The 21,926-nt window shown below is 30.9% G+C and overlaps 1 protein-coding gene across 5 annotated transcripts in view; it reads left to right on the plus strand.

Annotated features, from left to right (window-relative positions):
• LOC130442438 (muscarinic acetylcholine receptor gar-2) overlaps positions 1 to 21,926 on the plus strand; it is a 144,749-nt gene that overhangs the window by 93,826 nt on the left and 28,997 nt on the right. For all 5 annotated transcript variants that reach the window (XM_056776545.1, XM_056776546.1, XM_056776547.1 and 2 more), the window contains exon 2: positions 327 to 482. In XM_056776545.1, the coding sequence (XP_056632523.1) occupies positions 382 to 482 (101 nt within the window). In that variant the 5' untranslated portion in view covers positions 327 to 381. The remainder of the gene's footprint in view (positions 1 to 326; positions 483 to 21,926) is intronic.

Consider the following 21,926-nt stretch of genomic DNA (forward strand, 5'->3'; position numbering starts at 1 on the left):
CGATCATGATTGATTTCGAAAATCATCACACGGAAATGTTTTTTTTTTGGAATCTTAACATTTTTACTTCAGTGTTGCTATATCTTAAGAGGCAGCAACCATTTTACAAAGATCAATATAAGTATAAACATTTTTTAAAATATTTTAAAAAACCAATTTCACTTGATCATTCCTTTTTAATTTACAATTATCATTATACTATCAATTTGTATCATTATAAAGTTTTACAAAAAATTAGGCTTCGATTATAATATCCCCAGACATCCTGAACATATTTTCAATAAAGAATTGTTGAAATTATAGTATATGGAGCAATTTTTTTTCAGACCGAGAGAAAGAAGCAATGACTACATTCCGATCACCGGCTACAGGTGAACCAAGATGGAGAATCATACCACTACAGAGTTCTCTTTACTCAGTACTTTGGAAACTAATCGTACTACACCAATTTATACTCTCGGACCAGAATTTTTTGCTCAATGGTAAGTTTGGATTCTTCTTCTTTTCATGCCGTCTTCTCATTGAAGGCTGGCAACCATGTTTTTAAATGTGTCTCTGTCCCATGTAACATGAAACAATTCTCCTACGCTGAGATTTGTCCATTATCTTATGTTGCGAAGCAAGGATTTCTTCTTCCTGTCGATGCTTTTCTTTCCCTCTACTCTGCCCTGCATTATGTTCAAAGTTTGGATTAGAACATCAAAATAATTTGTTTGAAAAACTAATTATAGTATCAAAGGAAATTTTTTTGTGAATTTGCATATCCGTGTTCTCTCAAAGACCACAATTAGCTCCTTAGTCATTTGATTTCTAAAACTTTATTTTGAATTGCTTTGTTTATTGATTTTATTCTAAGTAAATAAAGCAGCTAATCACAATACTTTGAACAATGTGATAAAAAGGTAGTATCAAAAACTGTGTCTGAAACTGAACAAAAGTTGATTGAACAATGGTGAATCTGGATACGTTTGTCCTAAAAACTATAAAAAATGCTGATTCACTCGTATTAGTCTATGTTATGGTCTGATATATGTACTAAAGGTTTTTACCACATTTTGTTCAACTTACTAGTAGTTGATTTGCTTGTTTGTTTGTGTGTCTGTTTACATGAAATCTTGTAATAAAATTTTGATTACTACAGTCATTTCGGAGGCCGTGGAAGATATTTGAAACATTAACACTTTATGGTATTATTATATTCATTTACATGGTCTGATTAAATTTTATCCGAAGTGCATATTAACTGTACTCGTAATTTCTAATGAAATTACCAATTTTGAGAAATCTAATTTATTTAGTGGCAAGAAGCACTTACTGAAAGTCGTGAAGTCGTCAACAATTTTTACTTAGTCCAAACCTTCAAATGTAGCTTGTATAAATTTGATAATTGTGCTACTATTAGTTTCCGAGTTAGCAATTTGTATGAACCTTAAATGAATATTTGAGTATGAGAAAGTTCTCTTCCAGGTGAATACTCACATTCGATCAAAAACAATAACTTATTTATGATTCTTAGCAGTACTGGAAGCTGTTTAATCATGATAAACTCAAATGTTTTCATTAATACACTTGAGACACTGAAATCCAGTCTATAGACCACCGAGTGGACTGTACGTGATGAAGTGACTCAAAAGCGTCCAAGATGCAAAAGTCGACTGGCAAGGTTATCGCATCATTTTGCAATGCGCCTTGTATAATATTCATCGATTATCTTAAAAAGGGGAAACCATAAACAATGACTATTATGTAGAATTTGGAGGAAGAAATCGCGAAAAGCAGCCCCATTTGAAGAAGAACAAAAAGTTGTGTCTTTAAGACAATCCATAGTATCACAAATCAATGAAAATTATCCTCCAGATCTGGCCCTCAGTGACTTTTCTTGTTTGTTAACCCCAAGAGATGGCTCGCTAGACAGAAATTTCGCGCCGATGAAGGTAACTATTTTAAAGAAGAAAATCAAATTCCATAAAACAGAAGCTTTTTCCATGTTTCTATGGTAGCCTAGAAACTATTTACTATTTTAATTATTACTAGTAGCAAGACAAACACGATATTCGTTGTTCAACCATCGCAATTATCATATTTAGTTCCATTCGACTTTTTCCTCTTTTCGAAACTCTAAGATACGTTTTGGTAATGCGCTATGAATTCATTGAATCAAAAAAAATTAAGGTACTGGAGGCTATTCCAGCCAAGACCTACTTCATGTGTATTAAAAATTTTGAATAAAGATCTGTTTTACGGTGGTAAAAATTTGACTTTTTTCTAATCCCTGGTCAAATTTGATCAGATGTACTCTTTTATTATTTTTTTACACATTACAACTAATAATTTTACTTTCCATGAAAATAAATTTTAACTTGTTTCTTTTATATTTCTGTACTATACTATATACTTTTCAACTTCTTCATCATTAGCATCTATTATTTATATCATCCTTAAAGAGCAATTGTAGGCTAAAAAATTTATTATTTAAATAATTCACGCATTTTAAATGAGGTCTCTTAAAAAAACTTTTGGTTTAATTGAATTAAAATACATCCAATCGATTTCTCAATACTTTTTCGTTTTATGTGGTAAAATCACACTAAGAAGCAGCCAAAATTTTCTTCATCACTTCAATTAAGTTACCAAAAGTTAATATCAAACAAATTTGCAAAGTAATGGCGGTAAACTTACGAAACTCTACGGAAATACAGTTTCCAAAACAACAGTAAGATAAACGTAAACTCGAATTCACCCATAATTTCAGACTGAGCGGAAATTAAGAAATTCCTCGAACGCTGTCATGAAAGATATTCACAAAATTTTTACTAAATTAGTAAAGATACCGTAACATTGGCTCCAAATTAAAAGGATGTACTAGTCTATAAATCTATAGTGTAATCAAATACTAGAAATTTGAGGATCCATTCAGCCATTAAATAAAGAGAAACATACATAAGTCTCCAACAAAAGTTATGGTGTTTCTACAGAGTTATACAAAAGAAAAATCTTTTGAATCAAACTTACATAGAACAATTCCTTAAATGTATATAAACAAATACTTCAGAATTAACCGAAAGAAGAGAAAAGCCACAAAAATAAACCTCTGAAAAAGTTTTACACACAACGTACCAAATGTTTACTTTAAGCAAACAATTTTCTGAAGAGAAAGACGTTTTTCTCTGTCACTGTATTGATGGTGAATGGACTAAAGGGGAAAAAGGACCAAAGGATATGTCCCTCATCAAGCGGAGGCCGTGTTTGCTGTCCGCCTAACGCGGATTTCTCTTATATTAGTTCCACACTTGCTCTCCTGAATCTCAGATTTACTGAATAAAATATGAGATCGCAGCGTTTCCGATTGATTTTTTCCTTTATTTAATTTGATATGTTTCATCATTTATTGCATAAACGATGTGTCTACAATGTTCTTCTACCTATAAGCTCTTTATTAAAAGCTACCGTTTTTATTTAGGGCTAAAAGAAATTGAAATGTTTTTATTGAAAGAGATTTATTTCTAAATTTCTGAAATCCATGATAGCTATTTACTATAAATAATTCTCCAATAAACAACAATAGAATAATAGATTTCATATTCATAAAGAAATGAATTCAAAACTTGCTGTATGATTGATTGCTTCTCTGGGGTTTCTTTCCAACTTATTTTCATTTGGTGGTAGCTGCATTTTTTGATACTTTACTTTAAGTTTCGTTATACATATCAAGTGATAATAGATCTGTCATAAATATGATAACTTTGTATAATGTGGTTGATATAAGAAGTAATATTAGATTACGACCTTCATGTTCGTTGTATCCTATCATCATAGCTGATGTTGTCATTTACACCTCTTTCTCTTGTTATGTCCTTATGAACTTTAATATTTTCGGTAGTAGGATACCACAATCTCCCCAGTAAAACTCTTAAAACTTGAACATTTTCTGCTTTGGTTTGTGATAACAAACCATTCTGTCCCAGGTGAGGTCGATTTTTGCTCTTGTTACAAAATCTGGTCTCGCCAATTTCTGTTCGATCCACATTCACCAGGTGTTTCCTAAGACAACATTGTCCTTTTAAAAAGTCAGTAAAAAGGTATAGCATTATTCCTTTTTCTGAAATTCTTTCTTTTACATACACTTCACTATCTGAAAATCTCCAGACATGTGAAATGATTCTATGCTACTTTCTTGGGAATTGTATTGACTCATTGACTTTTACCTAGCCTATTAGTTTTCAGTGGTACTTCTAGATCAGTTTTGAGCCGATGACATGGGAGCTAATTGCTTTGTTAACAGTTTTTGTAGACTCTCACCTCACCCCAAAATAACAATAACAAGTATTTCTGCTTGAAAGGCTTGAAAGTGGTAAGTATGATCACTACGGGACCTAGTCTCGTCACGGATTTTACAGTTTGCGAATATACTTTATTTCCATCAATAAATATTTTCCTGTTATTTTTTAAGGAAAGCAATAAAACAACTTTTAACAACCTAACCCATCTTCATAATCACTGTTTACTTCATTGCAATAACTCAAATCTATCCATTTGTCGTAAACAAAATAGATCTAATGTTGATGTAATCTAGCTCTACCTTACCCAGTATATTCCGGCTGCAGAAACCGCATATTCTGTAGCAATGTCGGATTGCGACTAGGACGTATGAAACGAGTCGTAACCACAACGCTACCGCTATATAGCCTGAAAATAGAATACAGATAATTTTCCGTTGCCTCGAAGGGTGCCAGACGATTTTCCACTGGGTTTGACATGAAAACGAAATCATTTTCATGAATATTTCTGCTTTCCTCGTTTCCAGGTATCTCTCAGATAAGCGTAGAGTGATGGTAATGATAATAATGATCCGGACTTTGCCCATTATATCCTAAATATTTTATTCAAATGACATCAAGTATGGATTATATCTATAAACAGTTTTGTCGTTTCGACATTTTTTCTGCCGTCATCGAGTTTTCAACTGATACCAGGGTGGTCTGAAAAGTTTCCGACCCCAACCTGAAGATGTCGATACTTTTCAATATAAATTAAGGAATATGTATATTCACGCATATCTTTTCTCACTAAAGTTTCAACCGTTTTAGGCGCTTACTTTCTGTCAAGCAATTGAATAAATGAGTCGCCGAGAAATTTTTTTTTTTAAATGGAAAAAATAGAGGATCTACCTGCCACTAAATATTTGTTCTGGAATGGCAATAAGTCTACGCAAATAGAAGAGAAGTTAGACACTATCATTCGTAAGTCATGAAATTTATGCAACTGAATTCAAACTGACTTGACTAACGACGAACATTTAGGACGGCCAACATTTGCGACAACTAGCGATACCATGAAAAAAGTTCACAAAATGTTACTGGATGGTAGTCGGATTAAGGTTAGAGACATAATATACGAGTAAGAGACTATCGATATATCAAATGAACCTTACCTTATATTGATTGTAGAATGACCCATTTGTAATCTATTCGCGCTTTTGGTGCCGTGTTTACTAGCTTTGGACCAGATGTGCATTCAAATGAACATTTCCTGGGCTGTTGACACAGTTTAAGCAAAATCATTTGAACTTTTGGATCCACAACTACACTCCTGAAAAAAAAAACAGCCAAGACGGTAGATTTCAAAGGCCGAACTGGTTCCGAAGAAAGTAAAGAAGGCCCCAGAAGTAATAGTAGTCGTTTTTTGGAATAGTCAAAGGATTGTGATCATCGACTATCTTCCAAAAAGTGTGAACAATAACAAGAGAGTATTACGCATCATTGCTTGATAAGGTGATGAAAGATATCGTAACATAGTGACAGCATTTGAAGAGAAAAAAGTTTTTCCATCTGGACAAAGCACCTTCTTATACTTCCCTGACCGCCATAGATAAATTTCAGGAATATCACTTCGAATTGGCTGATCATCCTCTATATTCACAAAATCTAGCAACCAGAAACTCTTTCCTGTTTGCTACCCTCAAAGTTTCACTTGCAGGAGAGGGATTTCTCTTCGACGATAACGTTATCACATACGTAAACTTTTCAAACAACCCTCATATATGAATACCCAAAAGACATTTTTAATCATACGAAGATCTTCTGTACTCAATTGTCAAATTAAAATTGTAATTTTGGTTATTCATAGTTTTTGAATATGTTTCAAGGACTTCTGACTTTATATTTAAATTTATGTCTTTTCTTGTTTCATGATCCGTTAATGCATTTTTTATATCGTATTTAATCTATTATCTATTTTCTGGATACTAAGATGTTTGTCTTATCTAAAAAACTATTTAGAATATATACAATATGACTACTTTTATTTCTTGGAAGCTTATGAAGTTTTATCCTAATTTCATATTCCGGAAAATAATTTGACAATAATTTTCTTTCTACCGATGGCAAGTATAAGTGGTTCACATTTTAATATTTCGAATCATTTTTATTTCGTTTCTCAGTTATTTTTTATATCAATTTCTTTTTCAGTATTTGACTTCCTAAGGATCTGCTAATTGATATTTATTCAAACTAAATTTTAATTTTTTGCAGACGTTCGAAAAACATTTCTCAATTTGTTTTCTCAATTTCTGCTAAACCAACTGACTTTTATACGTATTAGAGTATTATGCACTCAATCTCACATTTATTGGAATTTGAACTTTTCATTTTGTTGCCGGTGATGAAAAATAACTAAATTATTATTATTTCATTAATTCTTTTAAAAGCTAATGAAGAATAAAGAAGTTATTACGTAAAAATTTATTATCAGAGTGACTTGAAACTCTGCAATTCAAGAGTTTGAATGAAATTCTTTCTTTCTGGAATCTGTTGATTCATAAAATGAAATTTTGATATGTATTTCATTTGAATACGCACTGATTGAGCTAAACACATTTTTCAGAATACTGGAAAGAAAAAAAATACCTCCATATTACCACAATTTTCTTAAGAATTCATTACTCCAAGATTCAATAACCGTTCACACTTTGCTAATTCTCATAAATTTTCTGAACTTTTTTCTCTTGCGGCATTTTTTACTGAAAGAAAAATTTTCAATAGAAATATTCTGATATCACAACAGTAAATGTGGTTGGCCAACAGATACTCCCTATTTCAACATTAATTAATTTCTCTAGAACGATTCGACAGAAATTATTTTTGATGTGGAAAGGCAGATGAACAAAACTAAAGAAAGGTACGTGAAATATTATCTTGTTTCTGTCCTATGGATTGATTTGTAAGTACTTCTTTGCTTTAAATATAGCCACGTATGATTCTGAACATCCTGGACCATCAATTATTGTAACTTTAATGGCTTATGCGGATTAAAACCTAACCTCACTTGCTTTGAGAGTTCTAAAGAATATAAGAATATCTTTAAAATTAATCTAAGAATTCGAAGATCGTTTTATTGGCCAATAAGATCATGGCAACAAAGCTTTCGAATTCTAGGTGTGATATTTGTTGATTTGTATACTATGCTAATTTGCTAACTGCATAACGACTGTACTAGCATCTACGCGAACTATTGAAAGTCAAGTTAATGATATGACAGAAAATATTCAGAAACAACAGATCAAAGTAACGGTTTTTCGTTGGATGAAAGTGTTGACATTAACGACATTTCCCAGTTGTCAATTGATGCAAGATATTTTAACAATAACCGTGTGTATGAAGTACTGATATGTCTCCTATTATTCAGAGGAACGACAAGGATAGATGTACATCAGAATTCTGTAAACATTTTGACAAACAGGGACTAGACTCAGATAAGATTATTGCGTAGTTATGATCTGAACACATAAGGGAGTTGTACTCGTATCTCTTATCTCTGCACACAATTCTTGATTACTTTCAAATTTTCTTAACGTTTTAAGGAAGTTCTGCGCGAAGATCTCGATCCGTGATGGATATTGTTGTAAAAGTTATCAACTATATTTCTGGTCATTTTTGAAGAAATTAAATCATTTGTGTTGCAAGTAAACCAGGGCTTCTTAAGCAAAATAATCGTCGCTTGAGTTCTAATACAGTATAAGTCCAAAATATATTTTATTAATTTCTTAATTTCATAATGTCATTCGATAGATAATCGAAAGATGCACCTCTAGGCAACTGATAGGAAATATAAAATATAAAAAAGCACAGTTATTTGCTCTCCTGAAAATTTGTAGATTGACTAATATTGCAAATCATCTCGACGAATTAAACCCCAAGTTCTACTAATTCAAATTCTCCTAAATTTGTAGGTTCCTGTTAGTTTTTTTACATGAAAACAGATTATTCACGATATTACCTACCATACATATAAATACATTCCAATTCTTAAAACATATTCACCAAACTCTCGTATTTTTAATAATCCTTCATATAATGATGTAAAATTGAACGAATTCAAAATAAAAATTCAAAATTTTAAACTTTATCATATTGATTTTAAATAAAGATATAGACATGAATCATAAATAGAAGAGCTTTCACAAGAAACGCAAGGACAAGGATCGCATTGAAAACAATAAAGTCTGTGCTGTTGTGGATCATTTGATTATAAATTTGATATCTTATTTTTTCGTATAAAACTATAAATTTTTTTTCTAGTGGGACTTATTCTCGGTATTTAACACTGGAAGCAATATTACATAAATGCATGCATCGCAACTGAACTAGAATCCCCGAGTGCCTAGATTCAATATCAACGATGCAGGAGAGAATGCATGTTCGTATATATTCGAAAGCCTTTTAATGGACGACATCGTATAATGGTCTCTTATCATCTTCTTTATAATATGAGTGAATCACGGATTTAGCTGTAATTTTTCCAGAATTACGTTAATTTTTGGAATAAGTATGATCTTATTCCGACACAAATTGGATATTATTTTTTCAACTACCATTAGAAGAGATTTGTCCCGGAATGACAAAAAAATAATGTTTTTATTAAAATCTTCATTGTCTCCTTCATAATAATCTCATTTTGAACAAATACAAATATGCCGATGCTTAATCCAATCTTTTTTCATTACACCCTGAAGCGAATTTTCGAAGAGAAGAAAAATACGCAGGAAGCTAAATCTGATATAAATGGTGGCCAAAAATCAGTAACAAACTTACTGGAATATGTCGGAGCATTATCGTGATAGAAAATCTATAAATTGTCTTTACAAATTCGGTCAATCACGACAAATTGCTCCATATAGATGCAGTACTACCGACCCTGGAACGGATTCATGTCAAACCACACCACGGTAATCGAAGAAAACTATGGACATCACCTAGATTTTCGACCGAATTCGACCGAGTTAAAAGGGAATATCATTCACTAAGTTCGCAGTTTTCACTAAAGAAGTACTATTTATCCGTTACAAGTTAAAGAAAGGAACATGAGTAGACAAGTTTTAGTATCAATATTTTCATGTGAAGCTATCAAGAATGAAGTTACGCCAAATATACTGCTTGTCTATATATTCTCTATATCAGAATATATCCTTATATTCTCATGATCTTTTATGATCCGTTTGTGAATTATTTATGTACAATTTAATTTTCACATAATTTCACATGTCTTCTCCTCATTTATTGAATACTCATGTTTATTTTTGGTATGTTTCGAACGTAGCATGGAACGAAGCTTTCCCACTTCACAGACCTTAATCAATAAATAGAGAAAATAGAGAAGCGCCTTAATCTATACAAAGCTTTTAAATGTATCGTGCCAGAAATATTACAACAACGATGCCACGTGTTTGTTTTAATTTTTTTTTTCTGTTTTCAGGAGATAATATTCAAATTTTCTCTATTATAATGTAGATTATATAAGTTATGATAAATTGGCCAATAGAAATTACGAATATATTAATAATCACTACGGCTTTAGGTGGATTTCAAGATCTTTAATTCATTTATGATATAATCGTAACAAATACCTCTAGAGAAATAATTGATTATAATTTCCATTGTAACTCGACGACGTAAGCCTCTCAACACACAATAATTTCATTTCTGCAGCTACCAAATTGACATCAATTTACAATACGCCAACTTATCGGCCCATCAAATTTTGACGTTTATCGATCATTCAAAAACGAGTCAATTCGGATATTTATAATTCGACGCAAATAACACACTTACCATCTTTGATTGATCATTTATCTGTATTTTGAAGGTATTTTCTATTTTATTATTACAAAAGCAACTAACAGGAAGGCTAACATATTTGTAAACTACCATATGTTTTTTAAAGAATCCCCTTCGAGTGTGTGATTAAAACGATTAGAGCGGACATACAATTTTTCGATACCGATTTGTCTTTAACCTCAATTTAGTCTTCAGTTTTGGCGATCCCCTGTTCATCGGCGCAAAATATCTATCTTCTTTAAGCCTTAGAACAAGAAAAAGTCGATGGGTACCGCTAGAGAAAGCGGTGAATGCCGATATAATTCAAGCACACTTAGATTTTTGATACGGTGCATTGTCTTAATGAAACCGTACTTTCAACTCCTTCAAATGGGGCCGTTTTGTGCGATTTTGTACTCTTTTTAAGATAGAATATTATACCATGCTCATCCCAATATACTGATGCCATAACTTTGCCATTCGACTTTTGTGTCTTATCACGCTTTGAAGTCAGTTTATCAGTATAGATCAATGTTCCATTCAGTATCACATATCAATTGTAAAAACTCGGGTTTATTAAGATGGAACAGCTCTAAACATTGTTCAGATTCAACAATTCGTTGTTGCCGATATGTCCAGCACGTTTCTTTGATATCTTTAAATCCTCAGCTATTCCAAGCAACTCCACTCTACGTTTATACAAAATTTTGTGGACTTTGCTGATGTTTTGATCAATATCAACCTCTTTGGGCGATCTGCTACGCACAATGTCCTCTGTGCTCATTTCGCCTCAGCAAACCACTGGTTGATTGATTTTCCTGGTGCCTTACCTTCAATAATATTTTGTTACGATGCTTTGTTAACACATGAAATTATTTTCCATACATTTTTCCAAGCTAACAAAAATTGCTTTGCTCAAAATTCTATAACTACTCTATAACTTACAAATAAATAGTGTGACAACTGTGAAATTTATACATGTGTATTTTAAAGGTTGAATTGATACTAGAAACACAGTGTACAAATTTTAATCTTTTAGTAGTTATAGATTTAAGTTAGGACATAATTTTCATTTGATTGTATGTTTACACAAATCATGTTTTACCAAAATACAGATTCTCCATAAAAATAGTTGAGTTAAGCTTTGACTTGGACTCTGCATACATATTTAAACAATTCTTGTTGAAATTTTAAAGGCAACTGCTAATATCTGTACGAAATATGAATTGAGTTGAAAAGGTCTTTCAACGCCTTTTTTTCAATTTAAAGTATTTCAGCAAATTTATAGCTTATTAACGCGATTGCGAGTTAGGCTTTTTTCCACTCATTTTCTGAAAGTATGTGGTGGATAATGTTGTTAATCACCTGACTTAAGATTTTATTTGCGCTTTCAATCACTTTCCTTTAGTGTTCATTTCAAGTTAATTAGACTTTATTATTTTGGAATACTTTACTAGAGGCATAAATGCAATTAGAAGTATTGATGCAGGAAAATCAGAATGCCTAGTTGCTATTTCTTCACATTTCACACATTATATTACTATAATTATTAAATAATTAAAAATATTTCGACTTATACAATAAGTATTGTATCCAAAAAGTGGAAGTTTATTATCATATTTTGCCACGGTCTATTAGACTGGTACAAGGATGGTCCCAGACGTACCTGATCTGACATAAAAATGGCGATAGTTGTTTGAAAAATACCACAGTATTAGAAAGTACACAATCTACACAGCATATTTTTCAATTTTGAAGACGACACTTTGTTTAATATCTGGCAGAGATCAATAGTGAACGTCTTTAGTAAATAATTTTAATTGTCATATAATACAATGGTGATACAATACTTTTATTTGAAAAGATTCAGCACAACAAATATAAAAGCTGAACTAGATTCTGCTCTGTGCTTGCAATAATTTTCATTGACTATACTGAAAAGGAAAGAACTACCCATTGCAACCATTATGAAAACTTATTGCAACATTTGAACTAAGAAATCAAGCAAAAATATTCGGTTAAGAAGAAAGTGTTAATTTATCAAGACAATGAACCAGCTCATACATCGTTATTTCCACCCTATTCGCCAGTTTTAGCCTACTCGGACTATTTTCTGTTTCCAGACTTGACAAAAATGGCTCGGTGGTTAAAGATTTCCCAACAATGAAGAGGTGATATCAGCAGTTGATGGTTATTTTGAGGGTATCTAACTAATTGAACAACGCTGGGAAAGTGTATGGAGCGAAAAGGTGATTACGTTGACAAATGAATATATTTTTTTCCAAAATTTTTGTATTGTCTTTGTTGGGACAGGAACTTCTGGGACCAGCCTCGTAGAGTGTTATTAAGAAATACGAATTCAAAATACTGCAAATATCCATACAATTGTAAATAAAGAGAAATCAGTGACTGTTGAAACTTTTATTTTGATTTGTCAACATCGTTTGGAATTTTATGACTTAGGATATCCAGTTTTTTGTTGAACTCATGCTCGTTAATACTACCGACGTGTTTTGAATTGCCTCTCCGTCAGGTAATAGCATATCGACTGGAATAATAAAATAAGTTTCACGTGAATTGATTTCCACCTACACATTTTCCGGTAAACAGATATGTACGTTTCAAGGTGGAGAATTATCCTACACCATCAAAAAGATAGATTTAAGTAGAAGAAAAAGGTATGGATGTCCTGATGACAATGAATAATTGAGTAGCTGATGCCAGGTTGATCTTTTAATAACGTTTGAGCTCATACCAACGAAGAGAAGACGTTTACATTTACATCCGTATTATTCATAAGCACCATGTAACTTCTAGCTCGTCTTGACTTTGACAAGGTCATGGCAAAGCAAATGAAAGCCATTACAAATGAAGCCTTCCAGACACGCGACGTTGAGATAATTCAACCAAGGGTAGTACTTTCAAGGAAATTAATTAATTCATGTTACATTATAATGAGTTTTTAATATATTGTAACTACCCAGTATATGATACACTTTTCCATTTACATCAAAATTTACATGCTGAAATTATTATCAAAGCAAAGAAACTGATTTCATTGAATCATCAAAAAGTAATAACAACGATATTTACATTTACCTTTCATTGATTCCTTTTATTCTATAGAACATAAATTGTTAAAATCATCTGTTTAACCTACTAACATTGAACATTCAATGCGTATAACGTTTTATTATTATAAGATTTCGTGAAAACGTGCCCTTATTGTTAAACATGACCTTGAAATAAAATAACAAATGCCGTGCAAGCTTCCGATATCCGGCGAACAACCAAGAACTATGAAGGTAAATCATGATTTTGTTGGTTTAGTCCGGGGAAAGTCAGTTTGAAAAAAAGTTACCGAACATCGCTTTCAATTTTCAGTAGATATTTCAAAGTTAAAACATTTCAGTTCTACAAGAAATTTTCATATTTATTACTTGTCTTTACTACTATTATAGATTCTATACGTTTCTGTCTTTTTATTGGGCAGTTAAAAACTATGTACCACTTTAGTGTTAGTTTAATACTAATAAGCTATTTTTACATGCCGAAAAGTATAAAAGTAAACCTCAGTAATCTATCAATGATGCCTCTCACGGGAATTGATAGTAAACAGCAATTTTAGGGAAATAAAAAAATTTCACAGTTTAAAATACCATAGACAAATGAAACAACCTTTCAGCTGATCGCATTTATCAACTGTTCTACCAGGGTAGAAAGGATTAGCTCAACCAGTTTTCGAGAAACAATTACAAAAAGTGTTATAATTTGATATTTTTCATGTAACGTGTATTTAATAGTGTGCAAAATACTGTTCTTTTTCCTGTCGCTTTCGCTCACAAAAACTCAAAAGCCTAATCAAGAGATTGTTATGGTCCAAAAACTGGATGGCCTTCACATGTGATAGTAGGTAGTTAATTCATATTTTTATGATGGCTACAATTCTTTTCTGTATAGAGGTGATAGGATGTTGTCAGTCTAGCAGGAAACTCATCGGAAAAAGAAATTTTCCAACATCTGTACCTATGAGAAAGAATTTAATTCGAAATATTATTATAGGCACCTTAAGACATGTGAGGCAGTGAAAAACAGTTCAAGTGATTGCTTCCTGTTATGTGTATGTCGTATAAAATGATCATTTAGATTCGGCATTATTTTTTAATAAAAGTTGCTTTCAGTATTTATCGCTGAATTGTGTGTGCTTTCCCGTAGGGTTTGTGGGAAATAAGGATGTTGCTGCTCCCATGGATAAGACTGGGTAACGCACCAAATTGGTATTGTTTGACATTACACTAAAAAAGCCTCTCAAGTAGGAATTATCCTAGGAAAGACAAGGATCTCAATGCTCATCTAGATTCAAGATTCAGAAAATTTCGAGTCCCATACCAAAACACTTCCACTATAGTCTTGGGAAACGACAAATACAGATAAATATAAAAATGTATGTTTATTGAGTACATTCGCTTACTTTTAACTCGAAAAATTTTGTTGTTTATAGCACAAGGTGAGACAGCCACAGTTAATGTATCTGAAATTAGTGAAAAAAAGGAATTTTTTTGTGTCTCTGGTGAAAAATTTACAAAAACAGCCTAGAGAGTTCTGGTAACTAACCTAACCTAATCTAAACTAATGAAGATATGTGGAACTGCATAAATTGCAAAATTATTATGTAGTAATAATTTTATTTTTCCCTTCCTTGCTATAAATATTCAGTCTATCTGAATAAAAAAAGTTCTATTTTTAATATTACTGATGTACATAATTTTCAGTTTTGTGATGCCCATGTCAAAATATGATGTAATGTAAATATGAATTTCATATAAAACCATATTTCTGCCAATATGTAATGTTTTCTGATTCAGAATGTCAGTTTTCTTTGCTAATATTTTGTATATAAATGAATAAAAAAAATTGTATACCTATTCAAACAGTCCTATTATGAGAAATTACAGACGTATCAGCTCTGAATGTGATATGCTTTTTAAAGAATTTTCTGCTTTAAAACACAACAATAATCACCATGCATTTCAAATAAACCTAAGAAAAATCATATGTTTGCTACGAATTCCCGGAATTTTGCGAAAATAACGGCTCTCGATGTCTGCAGTCAGATCGTACTTCTTAAAAATTTTTTTTGCTCAAAATATATTATTTACCTCGAAATTTTGAACCTCAAAAAGCTGTATACAATTTCAGCAAATCAAAAATTTGATACAAAAGACGACGGAAGTTCCTTTCACAAAATATTTTATTCATTGTACCTTAATAAAATACTTTTTAGAATGCTTTGTTTCCATATTTTATGATCCTGTTAACGATTATGTAACAATATCATAACTGTATTTGTAGATTTTATATAATATTCTTTTTGCTGTATAAAGCTTCTTTAAACGACTTTAGAAGTGTTACATAAATGTATTCTATAGAGCTGGCTATATAACGAAAACGATGTACAAATATATGCTCATTTTAGCTCAATAACCGCTCTGAGAACACATTTATTGAAGGCCCTAAACATTCTTATAGCTTTAATAGAATACAAAATTGTTAATGGGATTCTAGTTAGGAAGAAAATAAATGGAGTGTTTTAACCGTGATTTCTTTCTTATTGTCTTGCATTTCTTTGATATTTTGAAATAAAACTTATCCTTGCGCTCAATCTATATTTTAATTTTAACCTAATCTATTCAATAATTTACTGTTTAATTTTCTCGTTGAATATGAAAGCCATTAAGAACACACTATTCATATAGTTAGAGTCACATCAATACAAAATAGGGGTAAGTTAACTCGATAAGTTAATGGAACTTGTGTCTAAGGGACATATGAAATTGCCTCAGTAAGACGTTGATTCCCATCAGGGAATGGTCAGTTTACAATAAATCTTAACAAATCCAATAGTTAGTAGTAGTATTAATTATTATGATAGTAGATTTATGATTATTCACAGACACTTTAATATAAGAAAGAAATGAGGTAATCCGAGACCATACGTTAATGGAGCATGAAAAGGGACACATTCTATGACTTAATATATGGTTACCAGATCTTAAATGTTCCCTTCAAGATTGTCGAGGTAATTCGCACTTCACTATTTTGGCTACCTGAACTGGAGTTTATATTACTCTATGGTTTGAGAACATCCAATACTTCATTGTTTATGGGATTATGGAGTAGTTATTCATGAACTTCATTATTGTTCTTTGACTTTTTGTATAAAGAGTGACTCTTTAGGATCATTTGTACAAGATTGAGAGAAGAAACGAAACAAGAACGACCGAAGGAAAGTAATCAGTTACCGAAAATATCATTCGGACAAACACGGGACTGACACAGATCTATCCATTACAAAACGCATTAGTTTAAAAATAGAAAGCACCCACCGTTTTTATAATAGTGACATTAATTTTCTAATCAGTATGTTTATGCCCAGAATTATTATTTACTTTTTAGTTTGATAATTGGTAAACGTGTGATTTAGGTAAATAAAATTGATATGGGTAGATTTTCCTTTGTTAATTTGAATACACCATTTATTAGTCCAGATATCTATTTTCTTCACTGAATTTTGAAGACTGTTTACCACATCTTTAATTGCTTCTTCAGCAACTGGAATTACAGTGCAGTGTCGCTTGCGAATGTGGCTAGTTACAGATTTTTGGTAACAGGGATGTCACAAATATTTAATAGTTACAGGGGTCCGTTACAACTCGTGACGACTTTTAATCCGTTGAGATAAGAATGCGCCAACTCGGGACGGGGATATTTCACGTAAACAAAAAGGTAATCCGATTACATGATACAACTCGCCATGGAATCATTAAAGAGTATTAGATGGAATTCAGTACCTAATCCAATTCGTAAAGCTGGAAAATCCAAAAATTGGAGCCTAGAATTTCTAAATCCATTAAATAGCATTTCAACATTAGGTGGGTACTAAACAATATACAATAGAAAAATTTGCGGAAACTGTGATTTGTAAAATTCAATTTAACACATTATACACTTGCAATTGGTTAGGTTATATATGAATTTGTGAAACAGGTCTTTCATAGATACAAAATGTAATATATTTTAATTGTTTAAATGAAAATATTTTTTACTGAAATACCCTGTGAATATATATTTTATTTTTGTTTTGACTCTTAATGAACTATCCTTCATCAAAAATGTAATAGCAGGATAGGTGGATATTATTTGATTCTTAGTTACGAACTCTTTTATCAAATGCTTGTTCTTCGCGCAATCTATTTTTTTTATTTTATGAAGCAAAACTAATACTCATATTGACTCATGCTCTATCCGAATATATTCGTCTCTTTTCAATTTTAATTGAATCATACTAAATAAATGGCATCTATCAACGCTTCCAGATAATCCGGCGATCTATCGGCAAACGAGCCCAAAGCCAATAAAAGCCAATTAATGCTTGTACATCGGCTCTCCATATTTTGCAATTAACTATTAATCGCTAATAGAAGTAATCAAAATCAGATAATTATCTGATGGAATTATTAAGGAAGTGCCGGAATAACAAAGCTAAGTAATTTAAATTCGCAGATTGAGTTAAATCTTCATAATTTGAGTGATTAATTAGTCATAAACAAATCCAACAGTTTGGTTGAAGAGGTGGTGATACATAAAATTCATTATTTTCCTTTTCAGAGGAAATGCTCCGTATTCACAACAAAATTTATTGATAATACATGTTTATTAAATGTTAAAAAGTTCTATAAGAGGTTAAACAAGTTAAAATAGAATGATTCTGTTTGTGATTCAACTTTTCAAATACTTTCAAGATAATAGTTTTTTCTTGAAACTTGTAGACAAATATTTTCAAAACATCGACTTTTACGACCTTATTTACCAACAATAAAAGTTTCTTCCCTTTTACATTGGTGTTGAATACTTTTATACGATTAAAATTTATCTTTAATGGAAACATGATAGTTTACTATCTGTTTAATTGACCATCTCTGCAAAATATGCGTTTGTATCTGAATTAACACTATACTATGACCTTATAACACATGACGAATTATAATTTTCGATTTTCGAAAAATATTTTAAAAAATTTATTTTACACAAAACTACAATAAGTTGAATGAATATAATTAATCTCACAATCGAACTAATTATAAACATTGAATGAACTATATATTCAAGAGGGATACATATATTCATTACCAAGTGAGTTGTTTACAATAATTCAGATTTATAATAAAATAAATGGTGATAAAGTGTTTACGATATTTAATACAATTGCGTTATATAAAAATGTCCTTCAAGAATTTTCTTCATGTAACTGACGCAACATTTTTCAACTACAAATATATCATAATAAATGATTCCTACTATTCACCCCTGAAATAATTTCGCAGTTTAATATTTCGAAAATATTTTCTTCAAAGGAGGAAACTACTTTTCTGGCTAATGCCTCGACGAATATTGAATTACATCTCCTCTGAAGAGCCTGATATCAATCGACATTTTTCTCGATATTAACATCCCCAATGGCTCGCAGCTGCAAGGAGGGGTTTGTAACCGCTGACTAGTTTCGACGTTATTACGACTCGTCAGAGTGATTTAACAACCCTCGTTCGGGCTTGCGACTCGAACTGACGACAAGATCAGAGAGTTCATGGTTCATGAAGTTAAGCATTCCCCAACGAATGCTAACTGGCACCATCCTCACTTCCAACTGTGAATCACTGGTCAGGAGGAAATCTAGCGTAGTCGCCGATTTGGATGGTAAATGAGGTGTGTAAAATATACCCAAATAAACGATTCCTTCTATTCACCTTTTAAATAATTTCGAAATTTAATGTTTCGGAAATATATTCTGTGTTCTAATTCTAAAAAAATACCAAATCAGAAACATAAACATATCGAAAGACTGCAACAGGTCGAAACGTCAAATTTTTATAGGTATGTACATATACATATAATTTATATCATCCCTGAATTGTAACATGTCAAATTGATACGACACATTTCCAAAATTTCAAACTAATTCAATAAATTCAAGGTCAGTCACATCTCCAATCTCAATGTGAATAAGAGTCCGGTTAAGTATAAAACTGAGTCAGATTTTGAGTTTACTTTGTATGTATCGATAAATATATCGATAATTTTCTTTAATTTCTTTCAATATATTTATATTTCTAAATGGTCTTTAATTTAGATGTCTTCTGATTGAAAATTAGCTTTTTAAATACAAAAAAAAGTTTGATCTTTGATATAGACGAATGTCGAAATGTAAAAATTTTATCTGTCTTTAAAAAACTAATTTTCTATCAGACGATGTAGAAACATTAATATATCAATAATTAGCCAAAGAAATTACGATTAGAAACTTAAAATTCTTGGGGAATCCAGAGTTTTCTCTAATTACACAGTATCAATATTTTTAAAATTCAAAACTTTCCTTCAGTTTAGTAACAAATTTCAATTTAGATCATGACCCTGTGATGGAAAAGAATAAAAAATGATCCGAATATTTCTGTTATTATAGCTACTCGACAGTATAGTTGAACTAAGAAAATTTGCATTTAATGAGCTTTTAAAATTCAAATTGTATCCTGAAGTAGGTCCATTTGTCGAGGGTTCGCAAACATTTTTTAAAAGCCAATTTCTGCATCAGCAGTTGTACTGAGAATAAAAAGAGTCTGGAGGTTTTCAGGAAGAAATGTAGCGAACATTTTTTCATGATTAGCCAGTAATAATGTAGAGTCGAGGGAGATAGACAATGAGTTCGTCGAGGAATCGATAAAAATTTATTTAATTATACAAGACAGTAAAAAATTCCGTTGACTTTAGCTACAAGAGTATGCGAAATATTCTAGGATATATTGGAGTCATTACAATTATTTTATTTACCTCTAATAAAATGGAATATCTTGGTTAAAAAAAAACAAAATAAAGGATTCAGAACACAGAAATACTACTGGAATACTTGATGTTGAGCCCCCTTAAATATATCGAATAAATCTACTTAAACTGATGAAAAGTTAACTTGATGAATCAGATGGTATATTAATCGACTTAAAAAATGCATCATGTATGCAAAGGCTACTCACATAATTTATCGATGACTATTCTCCATTTTTATGTAGAGCTAATTTATGAATCAAACAATGCAAAGTACTCAAGTGAAATTTCTTCAAAAGTTGACCAATGTTATGTCGGATCTAGTATAAACATAGATTAAAGGTACTTTGGAAACATAATACTTCATTGGCACTTTCTTTGATTGATGTAAATATTTTTATAAATATATAAAAAATGAGAGAGTTAAGAAATTCAATTTTAATAAAGATATTTATGGTTATTTTGGAATATTTACTACATGTTGAGGATAGGTTCTTTTTTTTAGACTTGTGTGTATCGAATATTATGAAAAATCATTTGAAAAAATCTTCCATAGTCTGCTTCCGGAAAAATTCTCGTGAGAAACCTTCACGGTATTTTCTTACTTTCTTTGGCCTATAGAAACTACTGCATTTTGTACTATAATGTAATATCAATATATCATACAACATAAGTATTAAAAAAAATCTTTGTTAAACACAATTTCTAATTTATCCTTGGTCATTATATTCTAAAAATAACTGGTTAAGTTATTCGTAGTTGCATTACAGGAATACAACTATAAATTTTATTCAAATCTTTCTTATCATTGACAGCTTTCTCATTCTTCAAATCTTCAATTTTCAAAAATTCTTATTTTCTTGTTTTTGATTCCGATTCAAAAATTTTTTTAACTTATATATTTCAATTTATATGTTTTATATATTTCACGGTTTGTTGATAGAGGTTTTTTTTGGAGTTGATGAATTTTTAATCTATTTTCTAAATACTGAGATGCTTGTCCAATGTAAACAGCATCATAATCATTACTTGATATATATATATATATATATATATATATAATATATATATATATATTTACTTTATATCAAAATAGACCTAAAATAAAAACGATTTGGCAACAAAAACATATGGTCTTGAAAGAGGAAACTTAAAGAAATATAGAAATATTATAGAGAAACAAATATGAAATAAAATATTCAATTTACAATATTAAAATTAATAGGATGAAACCTTTGAATATAACTGAATTCAATGGTTGAATTGAATATTAACTTCAGCAGGTTACAGGTGATTCTTAAAAATCAATAAACTCAATATGTCAATTTAAATATTGATATTTGAATCGTAATTTATTTTTAAAGAAACAAATGGACGTTTCGACGTATATCGGACTTTATCAAAATATTGGTAGGTAGTCATTATTTCATGTATGAGAATATAACTTTCCATTTCCTCGAATAAATCATCTTAGTAACCGGAAAATTGATGAAAACTATCAGAACATCAATATGAGAAAAAATATCTTATCTTCAGCAGACCTTGTATATGTATTTTGTGTCGAAGTTATCATGAAAATACATATTGAAAAATGATTCACTTGATTCTCGTCTTTTACATTGTTCCTACAACTCAAAGTATTTTCCTTTGGGAAAAAAAGTTGACTTCAAAGAAATTGTGAAGAATTTAATTAGTTTTATACTATCTCAAAGTGAAAAAAGATCCTGTTGTTGAAGTTAAACCATGATAAAACTGTCTCGTAAGAACTATAATGAAAAACAGTTCAAAGTTAACAAGACACTGATCTCCTAATTCTCTCAAAACAATAATTTTCCTAGTGTAAATATCAGTAGTGTCTCGAATTATTTTACAAGTAATAAAAAAATTAATGATGAATATTTCTACATATTTTCCAGTTTCATACCTAATTTGAAAACAATAAATAAAAAATCAAGTGAATAC

This window comes from Diorhabda sublineata, chromosome 4 (genome assembly GCF_026230105.1).
Source record: "Diorhabda sublineata isolate icDioSubl1.1 chromosome 4, icDioSubl1.1, whole genome shotgun sequence".
Classification (NCBI taxonomy): domain Eukaryota; kingdom Metazoa; phylum Arthropoda; class Insecta; order Coleoptera; family Chrysomelidae; genus Diorhabda; species Diorhabda sublineata.